The sequence below is a fragment of the Ranitomeya variabilis genome, chromosome 4 (assembly GCF_051348905.1).
Source record: "Ranitomeya variabilis isolate aRanVar5 chromosome 4, aRanVar5.hap1, whole genome shotgun sequence".
NCBI lineage: Eukaryota > Metazoa > Chordata > Amphibia > Anura > Dendrobatidae > Ranitomeya > Ranitomeya variabilis.
The window spans coordinates 623943168-623963732 of record NC_135235.1 but is presented as its reverse complement, the minus strand read 5'-3'; the positions used below and the strand labels follow the sequence as shown (position 1 = coordinate 623963732).

At 43.0% G+C, this 20565-nt stretch overlaps 1 protein-coding gene across 6 annotated transcripts in view; it reads left to right on the top strand.

Moving 5' to 3' along the window:
• Positions 1–18930, top strand: part of PIK3R6 (phosphoinositide-3-kinase regulatory subunit 6) — a 105190-nt gene extending 86260 nt beyond the window's left edge. For 2 of the 6 annotated variants that reach the window (XM_077253541.1, XM_077253540.1), the window contains exons 5-20: positions 1335–1403; positions 1536–1668; positions 1762–1831; positions 5700–5883; positions 6160–6304; positions 6647–6730; positions 7171–7582; positions 9635–9734; positions 12045–12164; positions 12918–13028; positions 14224–14314; positions 15611–15681; positions 15767–15857; positions 15937–16007; positions 16093–16205; positions 18332–18930. In XM_077253541.1, coding sequence (XP_077109656.1) covers positions 1335–1403; positions 1536–1668; positions 1762–1831; positions 5700–5883; positions 6160–6304; positions 6647–6730; positions 7171–7582; positions 9635–9734; positions 12045–12164; positions 12918–13028; positions 14224–14314; positions 15611–15681; positions 15767–15857; positions 15937–16007; positions 16093–16205; positions 18332–18488 — 2022 coding nt within the window. In that variant the 3' untranslated portion in view covers positions 18489–18930. Of the gene's footprint in view, positions 1–1334; positions 1404–1535; positions 1669–1761; positions 1832–5699; positions 5884–6159; positions 6305–6646; positions 6731–7170; positions 7583–9634; positions 9741–12044; positions 12165–12917; positions 13029–14223; positions 14315–15610; positions 15682–15766; positions 15858–15936; positions 16008–16092; positions 16206–18331 lie in introns of all 6 variants that reach the window. The other 4 variants (XM_077253539.1, XM_077253537.1, XM_077253538.1 and 1 more) reach the window with 3 other exon arrangements.
• The last annotated feature ends 1635 nt before the right edge of the window (positions 18931–20565 follow it).

Sequence of the window (20565 nt, the reverse complement as noted above, 5' to 3'; positions counted from 1 at the left end):
ATGTAATATAGGCTGAATGTGATGTCTATATATCTCCCCAGTAATAAAGGCTGGATGTGAGGTCTCTGTGTCTCACTCCAGTAATAGATGCTGGATGTGAGGGCTGTGTGTCTCTCGCAGTAAAGTAGGCAAGATGTAAGCGTCGTGGTCTTCCTCTCTACACTCTACAGTAATAGATGTTGGATGAGACGTCTGTGTGTTCCTCCCAGTAATATTAGAAGGATGCAAGTTCTTTATCCAGAGGGCTGCTGTCTTCAACTGCTTTCCTGTATCAGCACAGCTCTGTGGCTGGTTTTCTCTGCCCTCTCTGAGATACTATCTCTCCTCTCTGCAGTTATGCATAAACTCCTTCCTGCTGTTATATCTAACAGAGAGAAGGGAAGAGGGAGGGGAGCAGAGAGAGCCATGAGAACCAGGATCTCTGATGGATTTGTATCAGTTAAGCAAAAGCACTCATCTAGATAAGGCTACGTTCACATTTGCGGTCTGCGCCGCAGCGTCGGGCGCCGCAGCGTCGCCGCATGCGTCATGCGCCCCTATATTTAACATGGGGGCGCATGGACATGCGTCGCACTTGCGTTTTGCGCCGCATGCGTCCCTGCGGCGCCCGCGTCCGGGCGCAGAGGACGCAGCAAGTTGCATTTTTGCTGCGTCCAAAATCAATGAAAAAAAGGACGCATGCGGCGCAAAACGCAGCGTTGTGCATGCGTTTTGCTGCGTTTTTGTTTGCGTTGTGCGTTGCGGCGCCGACGCTGCGGCGCACAACGCAAATGTGAACGTAGCCTAAAGGACTTGCGGACACTATAACTTTAGGGATGAGATGGGCCCCTTGAATGGATGTACCGATTTTTCACAGAGGATAACTAACTTCTAACAATGACATGCCAAAATGGGGCAAGTGGAAACATGAAAAAGTAAAGCAATAAGAAAACATAAATAGATTATCCTAGACATATTGTCAAAAGTGATGCAACAGTGGATAAACAAATGCCAACGAAACCAAATCACCCTATATCCACCTGCATAAAGAAGTTATAGGAAAAAAAACTTTACACATGCTCACGCTAAGTCAAGTTTTGTCACAATAGAAAATGGTGAAATTCTAGGACTCACATGAAATAAAGTGGCTTTAACTAATTTGACTAAACATCCTAAGTATTCAAGGGTGTATAAAACACTTGATGTTATGATTTATAAAGCACATTATTATGGCAAAAGCATGGATTTATGCCAAATGTGAAGAAATAAAAACACAAAAGCTAGTCAGCTCAAATAATGTTATTTTTGTATGTTTTGAAGAAATACCAATCACAATATTTGTACTTTCACTTTAGGCAGAACTAGAAGACAACCTGCATTATATCATCCCTTTACTGCACACTTTGATGTATGCCATCATAAAGGTACCGTTCATTGTGACAGGAAATACATGAAACTAACCACTAACAAATGTTTTTGCTACATTCACCATGTAAAATCTAAAAAAAAAAAAAAAAAACACACAACCTTTACATGTATTGTCATTTACATTTCAGGCTGCATATATCTCTGATGAATTGTATGAACGAGTTTATGTCTTCTGCAAAAAGATACTTACTCTTCCCAAACCGTATTGTACGATTGGTCTAGACTACGCACAGAGACTGAAGACTGAGAAGAAAGTTCCAGGTACATATGTGCTAATCTCAACATACTAGTTTAAATCTTGCATGTCTATATTACTGTTATGCATAGTAAATACTAGTTTTTGTGATATTTTAGGTTTTTCATATCAAAAGATGGTTGTTTTGGAACAAAACCTCAAAAGGGATGCCAATCATCATCAAGACAAGTAAGTTAATTTCTTACCAAAAACTCCTAATATGTAAGTGTGGTGACCCTTTGCCTATAGTCATCTCATTTATCACAGCTCACTCTCGAGATACTCGAAAATTTACAGCAATCTTCCTATCAGGCTAGGAAAAATTTCCATGATCTCACTCATGCAAATCGCCTGCTCGGAGATCCATCTGGGCTTTCACAAAGTACACTGCTCAAAAAAATAAAGGGAACACTTAAACAACAGAATATAACTCCGAGTAAATCAAACTTCTGTGAAATCAAACTGACCACTTAGGAAGCAACACTGTTTGACAATCAATTTCACATGCTGTTGTGCAAATGGAATAGACAACAGATGGAAATTATTGGCAATTATCAAGACACACTCAATAAAGGACATCTCAGTGCCAATGGTTTCTGGCTGATGTTTTGGTCACTTTTGAATGTTGGTTGGGCTTTCACACTCGTGGTAGCATGAGACGGACTCTACAACCCAGACAAGTGGCTCAAGTAGTGCAGCTCATCCAGCATGGCACATCAGTGCGAGCTGTGACAAGAAGGTTTGCTGTGTCTGTCAGCGTAGTGTCCAGAGACTGGAGGCGCTACCAGGAGACGTGGAGGGGGCTGTAGGAGGGCAACAACCCAGCAGCAGGACTGCTACCTCAGCCTTTGTGCAAAGAGGAACAGGAGGAGCACTGCCAGAGCCCTGCAAAATGACCTCCAGCAGGCCACAAATGTGCATGTGTCTGCACAAATAGTTAGAAACTGACTCCATGAGGATGGTCTGAGTGCCAAAGTCCACAGATGGAAATTGTGCTCACAGCCCAACATCATGCAGGTCGCTTGGCATTTGCCACAGATCACCAGGATTGGCAAATTCACCACTGGCGCCCTGTGCTCTTCACAGATGAAAGCAGGTTCACACTGAGCACATGTGACAGGCGTGATAGAGTCTGGAGATGCCATGGAGAGCGATCTGCTGCCTGTAACATCCTTCATCATGACCAGTTTGGCAGTGGGTCAGTAATGGTGTGGGGTGGCATTTCTTTGGAGGGCTGCACAGCCCTCCATATGCTCACCAGAGGTAGCCTGACTGCCATTAGGTACCGGGATGAGATCCTCAGACCCCTTGTGAGACCATATGCTGGTGCGTTTGGCCCTGGGTTCCTCCTAATGCAGGACAATGCCAGACCTCATGTGGCTGGAGTGTGTCAGCAGTTCCTGCAAGATGAAGTCATTGAAGCTATGGACTGGCCCACCCATTCCCCAGACCTGAATCTGATTGAACACATCTGGGACGTCATGTCTCGCACCATCAACCAACGTCATGTCGCACCACAGACTGTCCAGAAGTTGGCGGATGCTTTAGGAGATCCCTCAGGAGACCATTTTGCACTTTGATTTTGAGCATCATTCCAACTCCAGACCTCCGTGGGATATTAGTTGTGATTTACGTTGATCATTTTTAGGTCTTATTGTTCTCAACACATACCACTATGTAATGAATAAAGATTTACAACTGGCATACTTCATTCAGTGATATCTAGGATGTAGGATTTTAGTGTTCCCTTTATTTTTTTGAGCAGTGTAAATAAGGAAAAGTGCAATCACAGATTAATTATTTTCTATAATGAAAGTCATCATCCTTACTGATAGTTCATCACAGAAAGGTAATAGGTTATCTCACTCCCATTTTTTGCAAATTTTTAGTAATTTTTTTTATGTTTGGGTGTACAGTTAAAGTTGTATCCCATTTAACCTACCTCTCTTCTTGCTACTCCTCTGCTTCTTTGCAAATCCCTTCATTGGCTCCCAATTCCCCAACGTATCCTGTTCAAACTAAAAACCTATCCATAATTTGTCTCCTCCATATATCTCTAAACGAATCTCTTGATATCTTCCCACACATAATCTCTGGTCCTTTTAAGACCGTCTTCTCTCCTCCACCATCGTACGTTCCTCACCCAATCGCCTCCAAGACTCCCGAGTATCCCCCGTCCTCTGTAATTCTGTGAGCCAACATGTCCGCTTATCCACCAAATTTGGAACTTTCCAATGGAACCTGAAAAACCGTCTCATTGAAACAGTTTACAACCTGCAATAAACCCCGCTGTCATCTCACCACCGAAGCTGTCACCTCACCACCACGGGAGCTGCTGAAACCAACCATCCTACTGTCTCTTTTCCCATTATCCTGTAGACAGTAAGGCTAAGTTCACATTTGTGTATGTGTCCCCAGCGTATCGTCTGCATGCGCAAACACATGCCAAAATGCATGCAAAAGCATGCTTACGCCTGCGCATCATCTTGCGCATGACGCAAACAAAAACGCTGCGTGTGCATGCGTTTAAATGCATTTTGGCATGCGTTTGCGTTTTTTATGCGCATGGCGGAGGCGGTGACATCATTTTCTGGACATGCGCAGTCTAAAGTACGCATGCCTATTGTGATGCAGTGACCCCTGTTACAGGTAGGGGGCGCTGCATGGTCTCCCCAAAATACGCATAGAGAGGCCATAGGAATGCATGGCAGTCTCAGGCATAACTATGGTGATGAGACAAAGTCCAGCATTATTGTGAATGGCCAGTATGTGGGTCGCAGAGGAAGATACTCTGCGCTGTAAGCTTGAAGTAAGGTTGTTCTGAGACCTGTAGTCCCACAAGTAATTGTGTTTAGAGGGAGGCTGGTAGGGCTAGTTTGAGAGCTGGGTGGGTCGAACTAGCCACACACACACACACACACGCCACCCATCTATGGGAGTGGTTACAGCTTGATAATGTGACCAGGGTGTGGGTCACATGGTGTCTGTGTATGGACCTGAATGGTTCTGGGCAGGAAGGTCCTGTGAGAGGAAAGGCATGAGTGTTGGAGGTCCAGAGTGTGGACCGGATCCCTGAAGAGCACCTGGTGAGGCCGTGATCCTGAGTGCTGGGAGGTCCTGTGTGTGGAGCGGATCCCTGAAGAGCACGAGGTGAGATCATGGATCTGCAGAGCCAGCGACGGCTACTGTGTGGGGGAAGCTACCATCCTTCGGTGGGTCTGGAACCGACTAGTGTATGTCTGTCAGGCAAGGTGGTGGTCCCCGTTAGGTAGCTTCTCCAGTGGATATAATGAACTGTTCAGCATGTGGTCTCCTGCGGAAACTGGGTAGAGAAGTCTGGCGTATTTAGAGACTCCGTATTAAAGCCGAGTACTAAGAAGTGTTATGAACTGTGCGGTCACACATGGTAACTGGAGGTCCAGCATGTTTCGTGACCGCAACTTAATGTGATGTCCTGATACTGTGTGTAATGGACTGTTCATGGTACGGTTTATGATTCTTTAATAAAATGCATAGACTGTTATGTGCAAAAAGTGTTCCTGTGTACCTTGAATCCCATTGCTAAGCGAGTATTCCCCTACCCGTTAGTGAGCGCTATCTCATAGTATTGAATGCATGTGTACGCATGTCTTTGCGTACCAATGCGTTCCCATAGACAGTAATGCATTTTTTGGACGCAATCATCTGCATGCGCATGATTGCCCAATATTTGACACCTCAAAAAATGCAACATGTTGCGTTTGCCGGACACCTCCGCACACCGCAAAACGACGCATGCGTACGCATTCTCATGCAAACACATGAAAAAGCATGTCCCTGCGTACACCATGTTAAAGATATGTACACATGACGCATGCGGATCGTACGCTGCGCATACATAAACAAATGTGAACCCGGCCTTAGTCAACATAGGCAGGGCTCTCTACCCTCTGTACCAGTCTATCATTCTTAGTTTATTCATTGCAATTAAATTTAGTATGGAATCAATGGTGCTCTAAAAATAAATAATTGTATAAAAGAATAGGATTATCATAGTAAAGAAATATGTTGCTTGCAGGGTGCTACTGTTTTTGGATCCAGCATTGGTTTCGGAGGCTGTTTGTAATACACTTCTACGTGAGACTCAAGCCAGTCAGATGTCTCACTCGCCCGTATCGTGTATGACTTATGTCATTATCAATTGTATTCAGGCTGCACATGGGAAAGACTGTGACATAGCATTGCTACAACAGGTGCTGAAGGTAAGCATTCGGGGCATTCACGTTAGGGATTAAAGGGTTATTCCCAACATCGAAGGTGGATCCCAAGAGTATGGCTTTGAAATTTTCTATGCAAGAGATAGTTGAGTGAACTGGTGAAGAAACCTGTTCTGATCGGTTGTAGGTCACAGGTGTCTGACGTCCACTGATCTCCAAGATATCACCTATCTGATAGTTGAGAATAACTCTTTAAATTAAGACGATTTGTTGGACTTTCATAATAGTAGAATCCATTCACTTTGTTATTTTTTTCACCAGGATAAATCCACTGATGAGGTGGAACTTTGGTTTCAAGAAGTTCTATCGGTGGTGGAGCGTGGCGAGCAGGAGAGTGCCGGCACCAGGCAGAGACACAATGAACGGTTGCAGGAACTTTATAAGAAAATAATTTCATCTCAAGAAGGTAGGCTGGATATTCTTCAGTATTCGACTGCATCCTTGTCGAATTGGCTTACCCATAATGCCATTTAGACAAATGTCTGGGGTATTATAAAGCTCTAAATTAGTTCAAGTTGTTCTATCTCATATCAGATATTTTTTCACTACTTTTTGACACCAATAATATTTTTAGAATCTTATTGTACCCTAAAGTATTTCCCGACTCTTTCATATAGCTTGTAGTAATTGGTAAAACCTATAATTTAGCAATCATTTTTCTAAAGCAACTTAACAAATGCGAGCTGTGACCTGACTGATTGCTCTAGGCCGCATTTCCAAGTCCACTTTTTTTTTCATTCTTTTGTAGAATCAGCTACGTCAAAGCTTCAGAGGATCCCGCTGCCCAGCCCAAAATTCAGTGTTCATCTCTGGACTGACGACGATCAACTATGTAATGGAGGTTTTCTTACTGTCTAGTTTATAATGTGCATTATACTCTGGCCTCTAACTTCTGTAAATTAGAAGATAGGTGCAATCCGTCCATATCAGAGACATGTACCCTGTCCCAAGAGTAACTCCTTTTACAGAGGTAGGGAACTAGTTCATTGCCAACTACATACAGTAAATGCCAGCTATGCTGTCCCTAGAAGTGCTGTCCAGATTACCACAACAATTCATGGTCACATTATGACTCCATTCTGCCATTGAGAACAGTCAGTTGTCAGACTGACTTATTTTTACCTAATTTTGGGTAGAAATTTTGGCCTTCAGTCATAGAGATTTTGTCTTTACTTATGATCCGCTTATCCATAGTCTCCTTTATTGCTACATCGAAATACGATGGACACATGTATAATAGTAACAATATTATTATTTGCTTCTAAATACCAGGGAAAGAGCTGATGCTGTTCATGAGGGAGACCCTAACCACAGATGGAGAGACGGAATACGTCAAGGAGACAGAACTCTCCTTGGACCCAGAAGGCAATGAACAGCACCGCATCTCTGTGTGGTCCAATGATAGTGGGATAGAAAGAGACTTGCCAGGGGCAGAAGAGAAAGAATCGGCCAAGTTACATAGAAAACCTTGCATTAAGAAAAAAGGCGCAGACGTGGACTCTGCTGTCCTTCTTCAAAGCCTCACCAAGGCACCCAAAGGAAGCCGGGCAGCCACACTACAGAGGCTCTCAGGGCAGAGTACAGAGGTCCCAACTGGACCAGATAGGCTGCCCACCGCTCGAGTGGTGATTCTGGGAGACGACAGAGCTTTGGGAAGATTGGCAAAGGCATACTACTCTTTCAGGTACTGAAATCACAAGGAAATCATACACGAGTCTGACTTTAACCACTTGTGTGGTCCTTTAACATTGTTTGAAATCAGGACACATGTCTGTAATATTATAGAATTAACAGGTAAATGTGACACTGGAGCGCCCCCACTGCCGCAGGGCCGAGGGGCACCCGGTACCGGGCCTCTGTGTCTCGGTTCTGGGGTTGTCACGGTGGCTGGGCCCGGTCCGTGACCCTGCTGAGGGGCGTCCAGTGAAAGTTGAGAATGTGATGAGGTTATGGTGCAGTGCAGGTCGCAGTAAATAACGAGGACACCAGGTTGCAGTCTCTTTACCTCTTTACTGAAGGCTTCATGATCCTCAGTCCGGAATACGGTTAACCGGGCTGCGTGAGTCCGGCCGGTCCGATGGCACCTCCAGAGTTCCCTTTGCAGGTGGAAATCTGTGCCTACCTTCTAGCGCTTGTGTGTTGTGGTCCTCCCCTGCTGTGCTTACGGGATAGTCCCCACAACTGTTGTGTCTGTTTCTGAAGTTCCCTCACAACTCGATTTTGATGTTCTTCGTCCCCCCAGATGATATGGCTAGGACGCACCCGTATGACGGGTAGGCTCAGAGCTCTTCTGGGACCTAGTGTCGCCCCTCTCCAACTGTTGCCCCCTATGTCTTCTTAGGTGATTTGAGTGAGACAGCCCGCCTATAACTGACTGTCCTGCCGTAGGTTTGAAGTAAGGCCTGGAGCTCAATACTTCCTCGGCGTTCCGGCCACCGGCTGCGCGCCTCAGTAGGATGTTGCCTCGTCTTACAGCACGACTCCTACTGGTGTTTCTCCTTGTTGCGTTGATCTCGTTTCTCACTCAGCACAATAAACCTCGCTTCTTGTCCTTTCTTGGGGTACCGCCGCGATGAAGTGCAGGCGCGGTCCCGTAACGTTCTTTCCTGTTCGCTAGGCCTCTGTCAGGATCCCACCCCTGACAGGGACCCCCCTGAATCTTCCCCTGCAACACCCTCTGCCACAGGATGTTGCCTGGTTCCAACCCAGTCAGCTTCTGACTAACTTCCTGTCTAACCCCCAGTTTTACCAGATTGTGAGGAGTGGCCTAATACATAGCACCCTTAGCTCCCCCTGGAGGCCAGACTGTGAAGTGTATTGGTGTCTGTGATACCTGGTCAGGTGAACTCCTTCAGTGCCATCAGACGTACCATAGCCCCCCTTAGTGGCGGAGCATCAGTACTGCAACGACCAGGACTCTGGGGCGCTGCACGACCATGCATTAAAAATCCAGGGCTGCAAAGAATGGTATTGTGGTGATCTTGACTCTACTGAACAAATGAAAAGTGGAAATATAGAATACATACAATCCTAGAACTTTTAGTACCACGTTAAAGGTGTTGCCTGGTCACAATATCAGGTCATCAACATCAGATCAGTGAGAAGTCAGACAACCGAAACTCTAAAGGTCCATTGTTACGAGCACCAGCGACCACTGGGTGTAAACATATTGATTGGAGCTGCAATTCGCAATTCCATTAAATGTGTAGTGGCTGTGCTGTGTACTACAGAACAGCTCCTACTCTGCCATTCTCCTATCTTAAATAGAAGCTGTTCTGCAGTACTGGGAAGTGGCTGCTATACAATGAATAAAGCTATGCAGTGCAGCTCCGATCCATATTTACATCTGGCTGCCACCAGAGCTTATAACAGTTGATCAATGAGGATTTTCGGGTGTCGGACCCCATTGATCTAAAAATGATGACTTATCCTGATGACCGGTCAACAATATTTTGTGACAGGTCAACCAATTTAGGGTACAAGTAGCAAACTTCTAGATGGATTGGTTAACTGGTTGTAGTCCACTAACATTATAAACCAAAGGGTGTTAGGTTAGTTGTATTAGCTGTGAGGGTCATACGTTGTCACAGATATGAAGCTTTAATTGGTCTGGTTAACAATAACTGTATGGAATTTAAGGATTCTGTAGCACCATTTGGCCAAGAAAATGCATTGAAATATGTCCGTATGTAATGAAAAAAGTTGAACCAAAGTGAATAATAATATTTATTTGTAGAAAGAGAGAAGCCAGGAGGCCTCATCGGACCCTGAAAGCCAATCTTCAATTTTATTGTATTCCTATCCAAGGAGAACGGACTGATTCCTCAGACGAAATGGTAAAAGTGAGTTATATTAATTTAGCAAAGTATATAGGTTGAATACCACCTCCAGCTATTTGTTTTAAAGTGGAGACTGAAGACTCATAATCCTTTCAGAATCCAATGGAAAACTCCGTTTTCTGCTTGTCATGCAGTTTTTTAACTAATCCCTTGTGACACTACTTATCTAATGCATGGCTAAGGCTTCTTTCACACTAGCGTCGGGCTCGGCCAGTCGCAGTGCGTCGGGCCGAGGTTACCGACGCTAGCGTTGTATACGCCGCACAACGGGGGCAGCGGATGCATTTTTCCAGCGCATCCACTGCCCCATTGTGTTGTGCGGGGAGGTGGGGGCGGAGTTCCGGCCGCGCATGTGCGGTCGGAAAAAGCGGACCGTCGGCAGCAAAAAACGTTACATGTAGCGTTTTTTTGTGCCGACGGTCCGCCAAAGCACAACGCATCCGTCGCAAGACGGATGCGACATGTGGCAATCCGTCGCAATGCGTCGCTAATGCAAGTCAATGGAGAAAAAACGCATCCTGCAAGCACTTTTGCAGGATGCGTTTTTTGTCCAAAATGACGCATTGCGACGGAGGACAAAAAACGCCAGTGTGAAAGTAGCCTAAGAGGCTACAGTTGCATATGTAGCAATTTAAGGATTTACAGTGGGGCAAAAAAGTATTTAGTCAGTCAGCAATAGTGCAAGTTCCACCACTTAAAAAGATGAGAGGCGTCTGTAATTTACATCATAGGTAGACCTCAACTATGGGAGACAAACTGAGAAAAAAAAATCCAGAAAATCACATTGTCTGTTTTTTTATCATTTTATTTGCATATTATGGTGGAAAATAAGTATTTGGTCAGAAACAAAATTTCATCTCAATACTTTGTAATATATCCTTTGTTGGCAATGACAGAGGTCAAACGTTTTCTGTAAGTCTTCACAAGGTTGCCACACACTGTTGTTGGTATGTTGGCCCATTCCTCCATGCAGATCTCCTCTAGAGCAGTGATGTTTTTGGCTTTTCGCTTGGCAACACGGACTTTCAACTCCCTCCAAAGGTTTTCTATAGGGTTGAGATCTGGAGACTGGCTAGGCCACTCCAGGACCTTGAAATGCTTCGTTGCCCTGGCGGTGTGCTTTGGATCATTGTCATGTTGAAAGACCCAGCCACGTTTCATCTTCAATGCCCTTGCTGATGGAAGGAGGTTTGCACTCAAAATCTCATGATACATGGCCCCATTCATTCTTTCATGTACCCGGATCAGTCGTCCTGGCCCCTTTGCAGAGAAACAGCCCCAAAGCATGATGTTTCCACCACCATGCTTTACAGTAGGTATGGTGTTTGATGGATGCAACTCAGTATTCTTTTTCCTCCAAACACGACAAGTTGTGTTTCTACCAAACAGTTCCAGTTTGGTTTCATCAGACCATAGGACATTCTCCCAAAACTCCTCTGGATCATCCAAATGCTCTCTAGCAAACTTCAGACGGGCCCGGACATGTACTGGCTTAAGCAGTGGGACACGTCTGGCACTGCAGGATCTGAGTCCATGGTGGCGTAGTGTGTTACTTATGGTAGGCCTTGTTACATTGGTCCCAGCTCTCTGCAGTTCATTCACTAGGTCCCCCCGCGTAGTTCTGGGATTTTTGCTCACCGTTCTTGTGATCATTCTGACCCCACGGGGTGGGATTTTGCGTGGAGCCCCAGATCGAGGGAGATTATCAGTGGTCTTGAATGTCTTCCATTTTCTAATTATTGCTCCCACTGTTGATTTCTTCACTCCAAGCTGGTTGGCTATTGCAGATTCAGTCTTCCCAGCCTGGTGCAGGGCTACAATTTTGTTTCTGGTGTCCTTTGACAGCTCTTTGGTCTTCACCATAGTGGAGTTTGGAGTCAGACTGTTTGAGGGTGTGCACAGGTGTCTTTTTATACTGATAACAAGTTTAAACAGGTGCCATTACTACAGGTAATGAGTGGAGGAAAGAGGAGACTCTTAAAGAAGAAGTTACAGGTCTGTGAGAGCCAGAAATCTTGATTGTTTGTTTCTGACCAAATACTTATTTTCCACCATAATATGCAAATAAAATGATAAAAAAAACAGACAATGTGATTTTCTGGATTTTTTTTGCTCAGTTTGTCTCCCATAGTTGAGGTCTACCTATGATCTAAATTACAGACGCCTCTCATCTTTTTAAGTGGTGGAACTTGCACTATTGCTGACTGACTAAATACTTTTTTGCCCCACTGTATGTGTTCCTTGCTTTGCTTCTGGTTTGGTGCACAATAATGAGAGTCCTACCATAAAAAATATTTTTCTTCATAGGAAGAGATGGCCGCCATGAGCGACATGTGTGAGCTCAGCACTTATCTGGGTCAGGTCGATCCGTGGTATGACAAAAACATTAACACGCTCTATGACAGAATCACCAAACTTGCACTTATGGTAAGATAATCTGACATATTAGCTCTACTAGTTCTCACGTGACAGGAAGGAGACAACTGCTGATGTATCTATTAATATAAGGACATTAGTAGAATTCTTACAAGAATTTACAAATACAGAGAAGAGCTTTCTTTTCAGCCTTGGTTTGATACTTTTGGTAGCAGCTTGATAGACATAACCCCCTAGTATAAATCTATTAATTTATCATACTGTCCTAATAATGATGAATCTGTCATAGTAACATCTGCTGACACCCAATTTGCTATTTAAATCTTCACAAAATATCACATCTTTCTGCTCATTCATTAAAAGTGTCAGTAGGATCAACCGTCCTAATCCGTCGATATGGGAATGTAAGTCATAGGAAGAGGAATAAAATGATACTTTGATATCTGCAACCAGAAGTCTTATTCCAAAGAAATCCACATTTTTCTTAATAAGTAAATGTGCTGTTAAGATCTACGGACCGGACATAGATCTCCCTAAGAATCTGCCTACAGAGCTTATTATAAGTGAAAGGTGGCGTTACCAGTGTGAGAAATGTAGATTAGGAGAGCAGTCTGTCAGTCATTACATGTCTCACACTGGTAACTCCCCCTGTCATGTAAAATAAGCTCTGGAGGCAGATTGTCAGGGAGCTCTATGTCCCACCCTGATATCTTCTGTCCCTCTTTAACACTTTCTGTTTGATATATTCCCAATGTTCTAGCTTTATTGTGCACTATCCCATAATATGTCCTACCGTCTTTACAGCCACCGTGTCCATCCAAAGACTCCACTTCGGACCCTTTTATCTTGGATGTGGCCTCCTACTACCTGCGCTTTGGATTACAACCGGTGTTTTTTCAGATTTACTCTGCCAAAGTAAGTTCTATCCGTAAAGCCAGCCTGGCTACATACCTTTTAGTATACTGAAAATCCCATCCATCATTTCTCAAGGTCAAGTGCAGATTTCTTCTTACCCTGGTAGAAATGTTCTTCTTTTACTGTGACTCCCTAATGAGTAATATTATATTCATTTATTATATAACGACTCAATGGGCAAAGAACGTATCTATTAAAGTCTTGATTAATATAACCTCAAGATGTAAAAGTAGAAAATAAAAACCTTAAAGGGTTTGTTCACTACTTGGACAACCCTTCTTCACTAGTTACTATATTCCCCCAAATAAAATAAAATCAGCCTGTACTGACTTTCGGTGCTGGCACCGTTCTAGCTATGTGGGTGCCTGGTCTCCCAGGACTCGTATTACATTGATATGTCATGTGATCCCTGCAGCCAATTAATTGACCACTAATAGTTCGATTCACTCTCACTTCCTTCGGATGAGGCTGACATCTAAAAGATATGAGACCTCTGCTGCTCTCACCACCTCCGGATGTCTGTTACGTCCAACCATTAGCGACTGCTGATTGGCTGCAGTGCTCATGTGACATGAGCCCCGGAGACCAAGCTCCCAAATAGCTGGAACGGTGTCGGGACCAGAGATGAGTACAGACTGTTTTTATTTTATATGGGAGATGATAGTGATTGAAGTAGTGAACCTAACATGAAATCTGCAAGATAAAAGGCTAAATGACCACACAAAAAAACTGGCATTGGGAGTGCATAGCTTCCATTTTTTAGAAAAGAAGGAAAACTGCTCAGTAGTGTATAACTGTAGAATGGGTAATGGATGATATGTACATAACCTATGGAGTTGTGCAAATGTGGGAACAACACTGGATGAAGCACAAGAGAAGTGAAACACGGCTGCTGCACTGCTGAAAGCAATCAACTCTGAAACCGAAAACAATAGGAAACTGTGTACATGGAAAAATGCAGAATAAGTATAGGTGCCACTGCGGGGAAGATAAAATACGTATATCACAAAGGTTTTATTGAATAAAACAAACACAGAGGTTCTTTCCTCAAGTCAATTCTTGTCAGAGAAGAGGCGGCTTTTGAAACCTTCAATAGAAACAGTCACTATTCTAGAATGGTCTCCAGTAGGAGCCCTGTGGGGGACATCTACATGCAATGATACATATGAAGACTGAATGTTCTTCTCCCTTTCAGATCCACTTCAGGGATTTAAGTGTAGAGCCGGTGGAAGACGTGTTCCTAAGCGAGCTCAGAATCGACCTGCAAGACTGTTCATTTACAAAGAGTAAGTAGGACTGACTATGAAATCTGGTTTCTAGGAAAGGGTGTTCCTTGTTTTTTCTCCCTTTCTACAAACTCCAGTAACCCATCAAAGGACAAAACTAGTCCCATGGCAGATTATTGTGAAGTCGACTTGTCCTTTGACACTGGCACTCCAATGTCTGATGAAAGATAGCTCAAAATGCTATCCTTATATGTACTCCTCTGGGAGAAGCTTCAAATTGTAAAAGAAAAACAAAGTAAGGCCTCATTCAGACATGAGATTTTCACAAAAAAATGAGAAATACGGACCAATTACTTTGAGCAGAGTTTGGTCTGATGGGCATCTTTTTTTCTCGTACGTGGAGAGAGAAAAATGTTTTCCATCTTTTTCTTTCTGACAGTCTGTGAAAATATAACTATACTCGGGTGTTATCCAAGTGTGCAGTCTGTTAGACAGACCCATAGACTTACATGGTCGATTTTGATCTGACCCTTTTTCATGGTCAGCGAAAAATCACATTTACTAGTGCTATCTGTGAGTGCCACTTGTAAGCAAAAAAAAAAAAATCTGACGTCGCAATGAGGCCTAATGCAAAAGAGAGGGACCCGTCTTTCAGCGCCTAATGCAAAAGAAAGGGACCTTTCTTTCAGCGCTGTTGTGGCTAGTTCATTAAGGCTACGTTGCCATGATGAGCTTTTGGTGAGTTTTTACCTATTAAGTAAATTAGGTTACTTGCGTTTTTGACGCTACGAAGACACACAAAAACACATCAAAAACTCATGGAGGACACAAAATGAAATATCACTTGCTGATAGGTAGGGACCTGACCTTTGGGACCCCCGTTGACTCAAAGAACAGGAATCTGAAATTTCACATCAGCCTACATAATGACAGAAACTTAACCGACCCCAATATTATTAGTGAGATCTATTAGGCGCCATTGGTATTTTTCATGAGACAGATCTGTATCTGCTGTCAATGGAAATGAAGAATATAGATGTTAGAAAGTCTTCAAATACAGGGTGTTCACATTTTTAAGGTGGTCTGGAGTCTGTCATTTTTAGGGGGTCTGCACTTGCTGATTGTGAATATTAGGGGGTCTGATCAAGTTTGCTATTCTTAGGGGTGTGGGAATATACAACGCAGGGTCCACAGTTGGGTTCATCAAGGCTTTGGTGTGGTTTCCATCCTAACGATGAGAGAAATAACACTGTATGTTGCATTATTCTTCCTGCCAAGAACTGCTCATATAAGCTCCATCAGAGGGCTCTTATAGAGATAACCCTTTAATCCAACAACGTTTAATTTTTTGTTCAGTGAACACAATAACTAGAAAGAAGACGGTGGTGGATTCTCGAGGCGCAGGGATCCAAGTGCATTATCAAAAGGTATCCAAAAAATAAGGCTGATGAAAACATCTGAGTATACAGATGCAAAATATGTGAAAATATGATACATTTCTTAATGTTCCAGGCTTTAGCCAGTAACAGAGAGAAGGAGGGATCACTTGTGCTAAAAACATCTGGGGCAATTATTAAAACAATACCAAGCAACGAAATGGATGGTGAGAATAGTTACTGTTTTACCAGTAGGGGGCATACACAGATATGCAAAGGTCTCATTACCGACACTTTATTTTACAGATCTTGTCTGTTTGAATGTCTACATTGATGAAATAGGGAAATCGTCATTATCATCCGGGCGCTCTGCGTTGGTGAGTTCAACTCTAGCAAAAAAATTCCTCCATGATAATGTCATACACTGAGCCTGATAAATGACATAGTTTTGTTGCTTTACAGTACAAACCTAATGGACTAAAGGCATCGAACATCCAAATGAGGAGTCTGGATCTCAGGACACTGAGTCTACAGTTGGACAAAGACAGCCGAAGGGTATACAATAATGTGTCCAGGTGGGTTTTAATGAAACATATATAATGCTACCCCTATGAAAAGAATATAACTACTATAATACTGCCCCCTATGTACAAGAATATAACTACTATAATACTGCCCCTATGTACAAGAATATAACTACTATAATACTGTCCCTATATACAAGAATATAACTACTATAATATTGTCCCCTATGTACAAGAATATAACTACTATAATACTACCCCCTATGTACAAGAATATACCTACTATAATACTGTCCTCTATGTACAAGACTATAACTACTATAATACTCCCCCTATGTACAAGAATATAACTACTATAATACTGCTTTTATGTACAAGAATATAACTACTATAATACTGTCCCTATGTACAAGAATATAACTACTATAATATTTGTCCCCTATGTACAAGAATATAACTAAAATAATACTGCTCTTATGTGCAAGAATATAACTACTATAATACTGTCCCTATGTACAAGAATATAACTACTATAATACTGCCCCCTATGTACAAGAATATAACTACTATAATACTGCCCCCCTATGTACAAGAATATGACTAAAACTGTCCCTATATACATGAATATAACTACTATAATACTGGTCCCTATGTACAAGAATATAACTACTATAATACTGCCCCTATGTACAAGAATATAACTACTATAATACTGTCCCCTATGTACAAGAATATAACTACTATAATACTGCTCCTATGTACAAGAATATAACTACTATAATACTGCCCCTATGTACAAGAATATACACTCACCGGCCACTTTATTAGGTACACCTGTCCAACTTCTTGTTAACACTTAATTTCTAATCAGCCAATCACATGGCGGCAACTCAGTGCATTTAGGCATGTAGACATGGTCAAGACAATCTCCTGCAGTTCAAACCGAGCATCAGTATGGGGAAGAAAGGTGATTTGAGTGCCTTTGAACGTGGCATGGTTGTTGGTGCCAGAAGGGCTGGTCTGAGTATTTCAGAAACTGCTGATCTACTGGGATTTTCACGCACAACCATCTCTAGGGTTTACAGAGAATGGTCCGAAAAAGAAAAAAAATCCAGTGAGCGGCAGTTCTGTGGGCGGAAATGCCTTGTTGATGCCAGAGGTCAGAGGAGAATGGGCAGACTGGTTCGAGCTGATAGAAAGGCAACAATGACTCAAATCGCCACCCGTTACAACCAAGGTAGGCCTAAGAGCATCTCTGAACGCACAGTGCGTCGAACTTTGAGGCAGATGGGCTACAGCAGCAGAAGACCACACCGGGTACCACTCCTTTCAGCTAAGAACAGGAAACTGAGGCTACAATTTGTACAAGCTCATCGAAATTGGACAGTAGAAGATTGGAAAAACGTTGCTTGGTCTGATGAGTCTCGATTTCTGCTGCGACATTCGGATGGTAGGGTCAGAATTTGGCGTAAACAACATGAAAGCATGGATCCATCCTGCCTTGTATGGAGCATATTTGGGATGTGCAGCCGACAAATCTGCGGCAACTGTGTGATGCCATCATGTCAATATGGACCAAAATCTCTGAGGAATGCTTCCAGCACCTTGTTGAATCTATGCCACGAAGAATTGAGGCAGTTCTGAAGGCAAAAGGGGGTCCAACCCGTTACTAGCATGGTGTACCTAATAAAGTGGCCGGTGACTGTAACTACTATAATACTACCACTATGTACAAGAATATAACTACTATAATACTGTTTCGATGTACAAGAATATAACTATTAGAATACTGCCCCTATGTACAAGAATATAACTACTATAATACTGTCCCCTATGTACAAGAATATAACTACTATAATACTGCCCCTATGTACAAGAATTTAACTATTATAATACTGATCCTATGTACATGAATATAACTACTATAATACTGCCCCTATGTACAAGAACATAACTACTATAATACTGCTCCCTATGTACAAGAATATATCTACTATAATACTGCCCCCTATTTATAACAATATAACTAATATAATACCACTCTCTATGTACAACAATATGTTATAACTCTGCACCTATCTGAACAACTTTTATGCAATGGAATAGACACACTATAAAGAATAATAGTTGAGGCCTCTAAATTAGGAAACGTTTTAACATGAAATTTCTTTTTGCAGTTTTGAGGTTTTTCCCTGCCAGGAGCCTGGATACAGCCTACAGAAAATAAGGGCATCACGAGTTCATGGCGAGGGTAAAGAAGACTGTGGCCTAAGCCGATACATGACAAAATCGCTCCTCCTGCCCATTAACACATTTGCAGGAATCATTCAGTGACAGCATGGACCCTGTATGAACTGTGACCTACACACTAACGTGATATGGAGCGGTGGTTTTATGATCACAACATGTATACACTGGAAACAATTTCATATTCACTATCTATATATCTAAGTTTGTCAATTGAGGAGGGGACTACAGTTCCCAGCATTATCTGCCACAGGTAGAAGCGCTCCGAGGTGCCTGTTCCTGCTGCACATAGACCTTGGATTGTTTTATTCTTGGGATGATCAAAATTATTTCTGCTGTTTAAACAGGGAAAGGCGATAATATACTGTATATTTATTTATTAAAGTTGCTTTGCCAAATAAACTTACAATGAGGGCTGATTAGTGAGCAGTAGAGGAGTAGTTATTCCTAAAGACTAATGTCATGGCGCCACCTTGTGTCACAATTTGTGTACTTAAACCAGACTACTACTAAATATGTTGAAAAGGTCATTTTTGCGTGGTGTGATACCTGATATCTGACATCTGCCTGTAACGGTAACGATCGGCGCTAGCCGCCATTACTTAACTATTTAAATGCGGCTGTCAATCATTGATCACCAGAGTGCCCCACCATGGCAGCGGAGGGGATGCTGACAGCCACCGGTCGCCATTACCTTGATGCTCTCTGCTTCAAAAGACCACGATATTTTACTATATACTACAAAACTGGGGTATTATGGTATATAATATTAGAGCTCAAATGCCGAAACAAATTAAGTAAAAATAAAACAAAAATATTTTAAAAATATAAGCTTAAGCTAGGAGGTCCATCTTGCTCCTTTGACTTCACTTCTCCTTCCTTTAGAAAGTGATCCCTGAGTTTTCTGTGTGGAAACACATGTAAAACACATAAAAAAGCAACGTAAACATTTTTTTGCTGGTACTTTATTCCGATTTCTTTCCCTGCACAAAAAAAACATGCAGAAAAAATATGCATCAAAAAGAGTTAGATGTTACTTTCCCACCCCCCCGGGGTTATTGACCTTTGATGCATTTTTTTGACACCTTTAAGACCAAGCAATTTTTCATTCTTTTGCTCTTTCGTTTTTTCTTCCCCTTTTTCCAGGAGCCATAGTTTTTTTTATGTCTCTGGTGACACGCCTGTATGAGGACTTGTTTTTTGAGTTACAGTTGGCTTTTCATATAATGTACTGAAAAATGGGGAAGGAAAATTCCAAGTGATGTAAAATGGTGAAAATTGCACTTCCGCTATTGTTTTTATGGGGGTTATGTATATCAATGTTCATTGTGCGGCAGAGGCGTAGCTAGGGTGGAGTGGGCCCCCAACCAGGTAAGGCTACTTTCACACTAGCTTCGTGCGCTGCACGTCGCTATGCGACGTTGCGGCGCTCCGACGCTAGCTGTGGAAGCGCCGCATGAGGGCAGTGGATGCTGTATTTCAACGCATCCGCTGCCCCATTGTGAGGTGCGGGGAGGCGGGGGCGGAGTTCCAGCCGCGCATGCGCGGTCGGAAAAGACGGGAACGACGCACCAAAAAACGTTACAAGCAACATTTTTTGGTGGCGACGGTCCGACGCAACACGACGCAACCGTCGAACGACGGTTGTGACGTGTGGCAATGCGTCGCACTGCGTCGTTAATAAAAGTCTATGGAGAAAAAACGCATCCTGCAAGCACTTTTGCAGGATGCGTTTTTTCTCCAAAACGACGCATAGCGACGTGCAGTGCACGACGCTAGTGTGAAAGTAGCCTTACCTTCATTACGACTCGGTGCCACACCCTAACAGAGGATGTAGGAGAATCTCAGCAGATGACCACGGTGTTGCTGAAAATAATCTCTCTATAAAAACCAGCAGTGATATTACCGCCATATGGTCAGTGGTAGATACCAGTCCTACAGAACATAAGTGATTACTGCACAGTTATAGTTGGTGACTTACAGCTGACGTTCTTTCTGACGGAATAGCTCACTTTTCCCGTCTTTTCCATCTGGCCCAGACCGACATGACAACTTCTTCCAACCGGGACTCGGCTGCAGAGAATACAACAAAGACACATTTCACTTCTCATATTTTCAGCATCGTTCCCATCTATCCCCAACCTGCACAAACTCCTCATCCTAC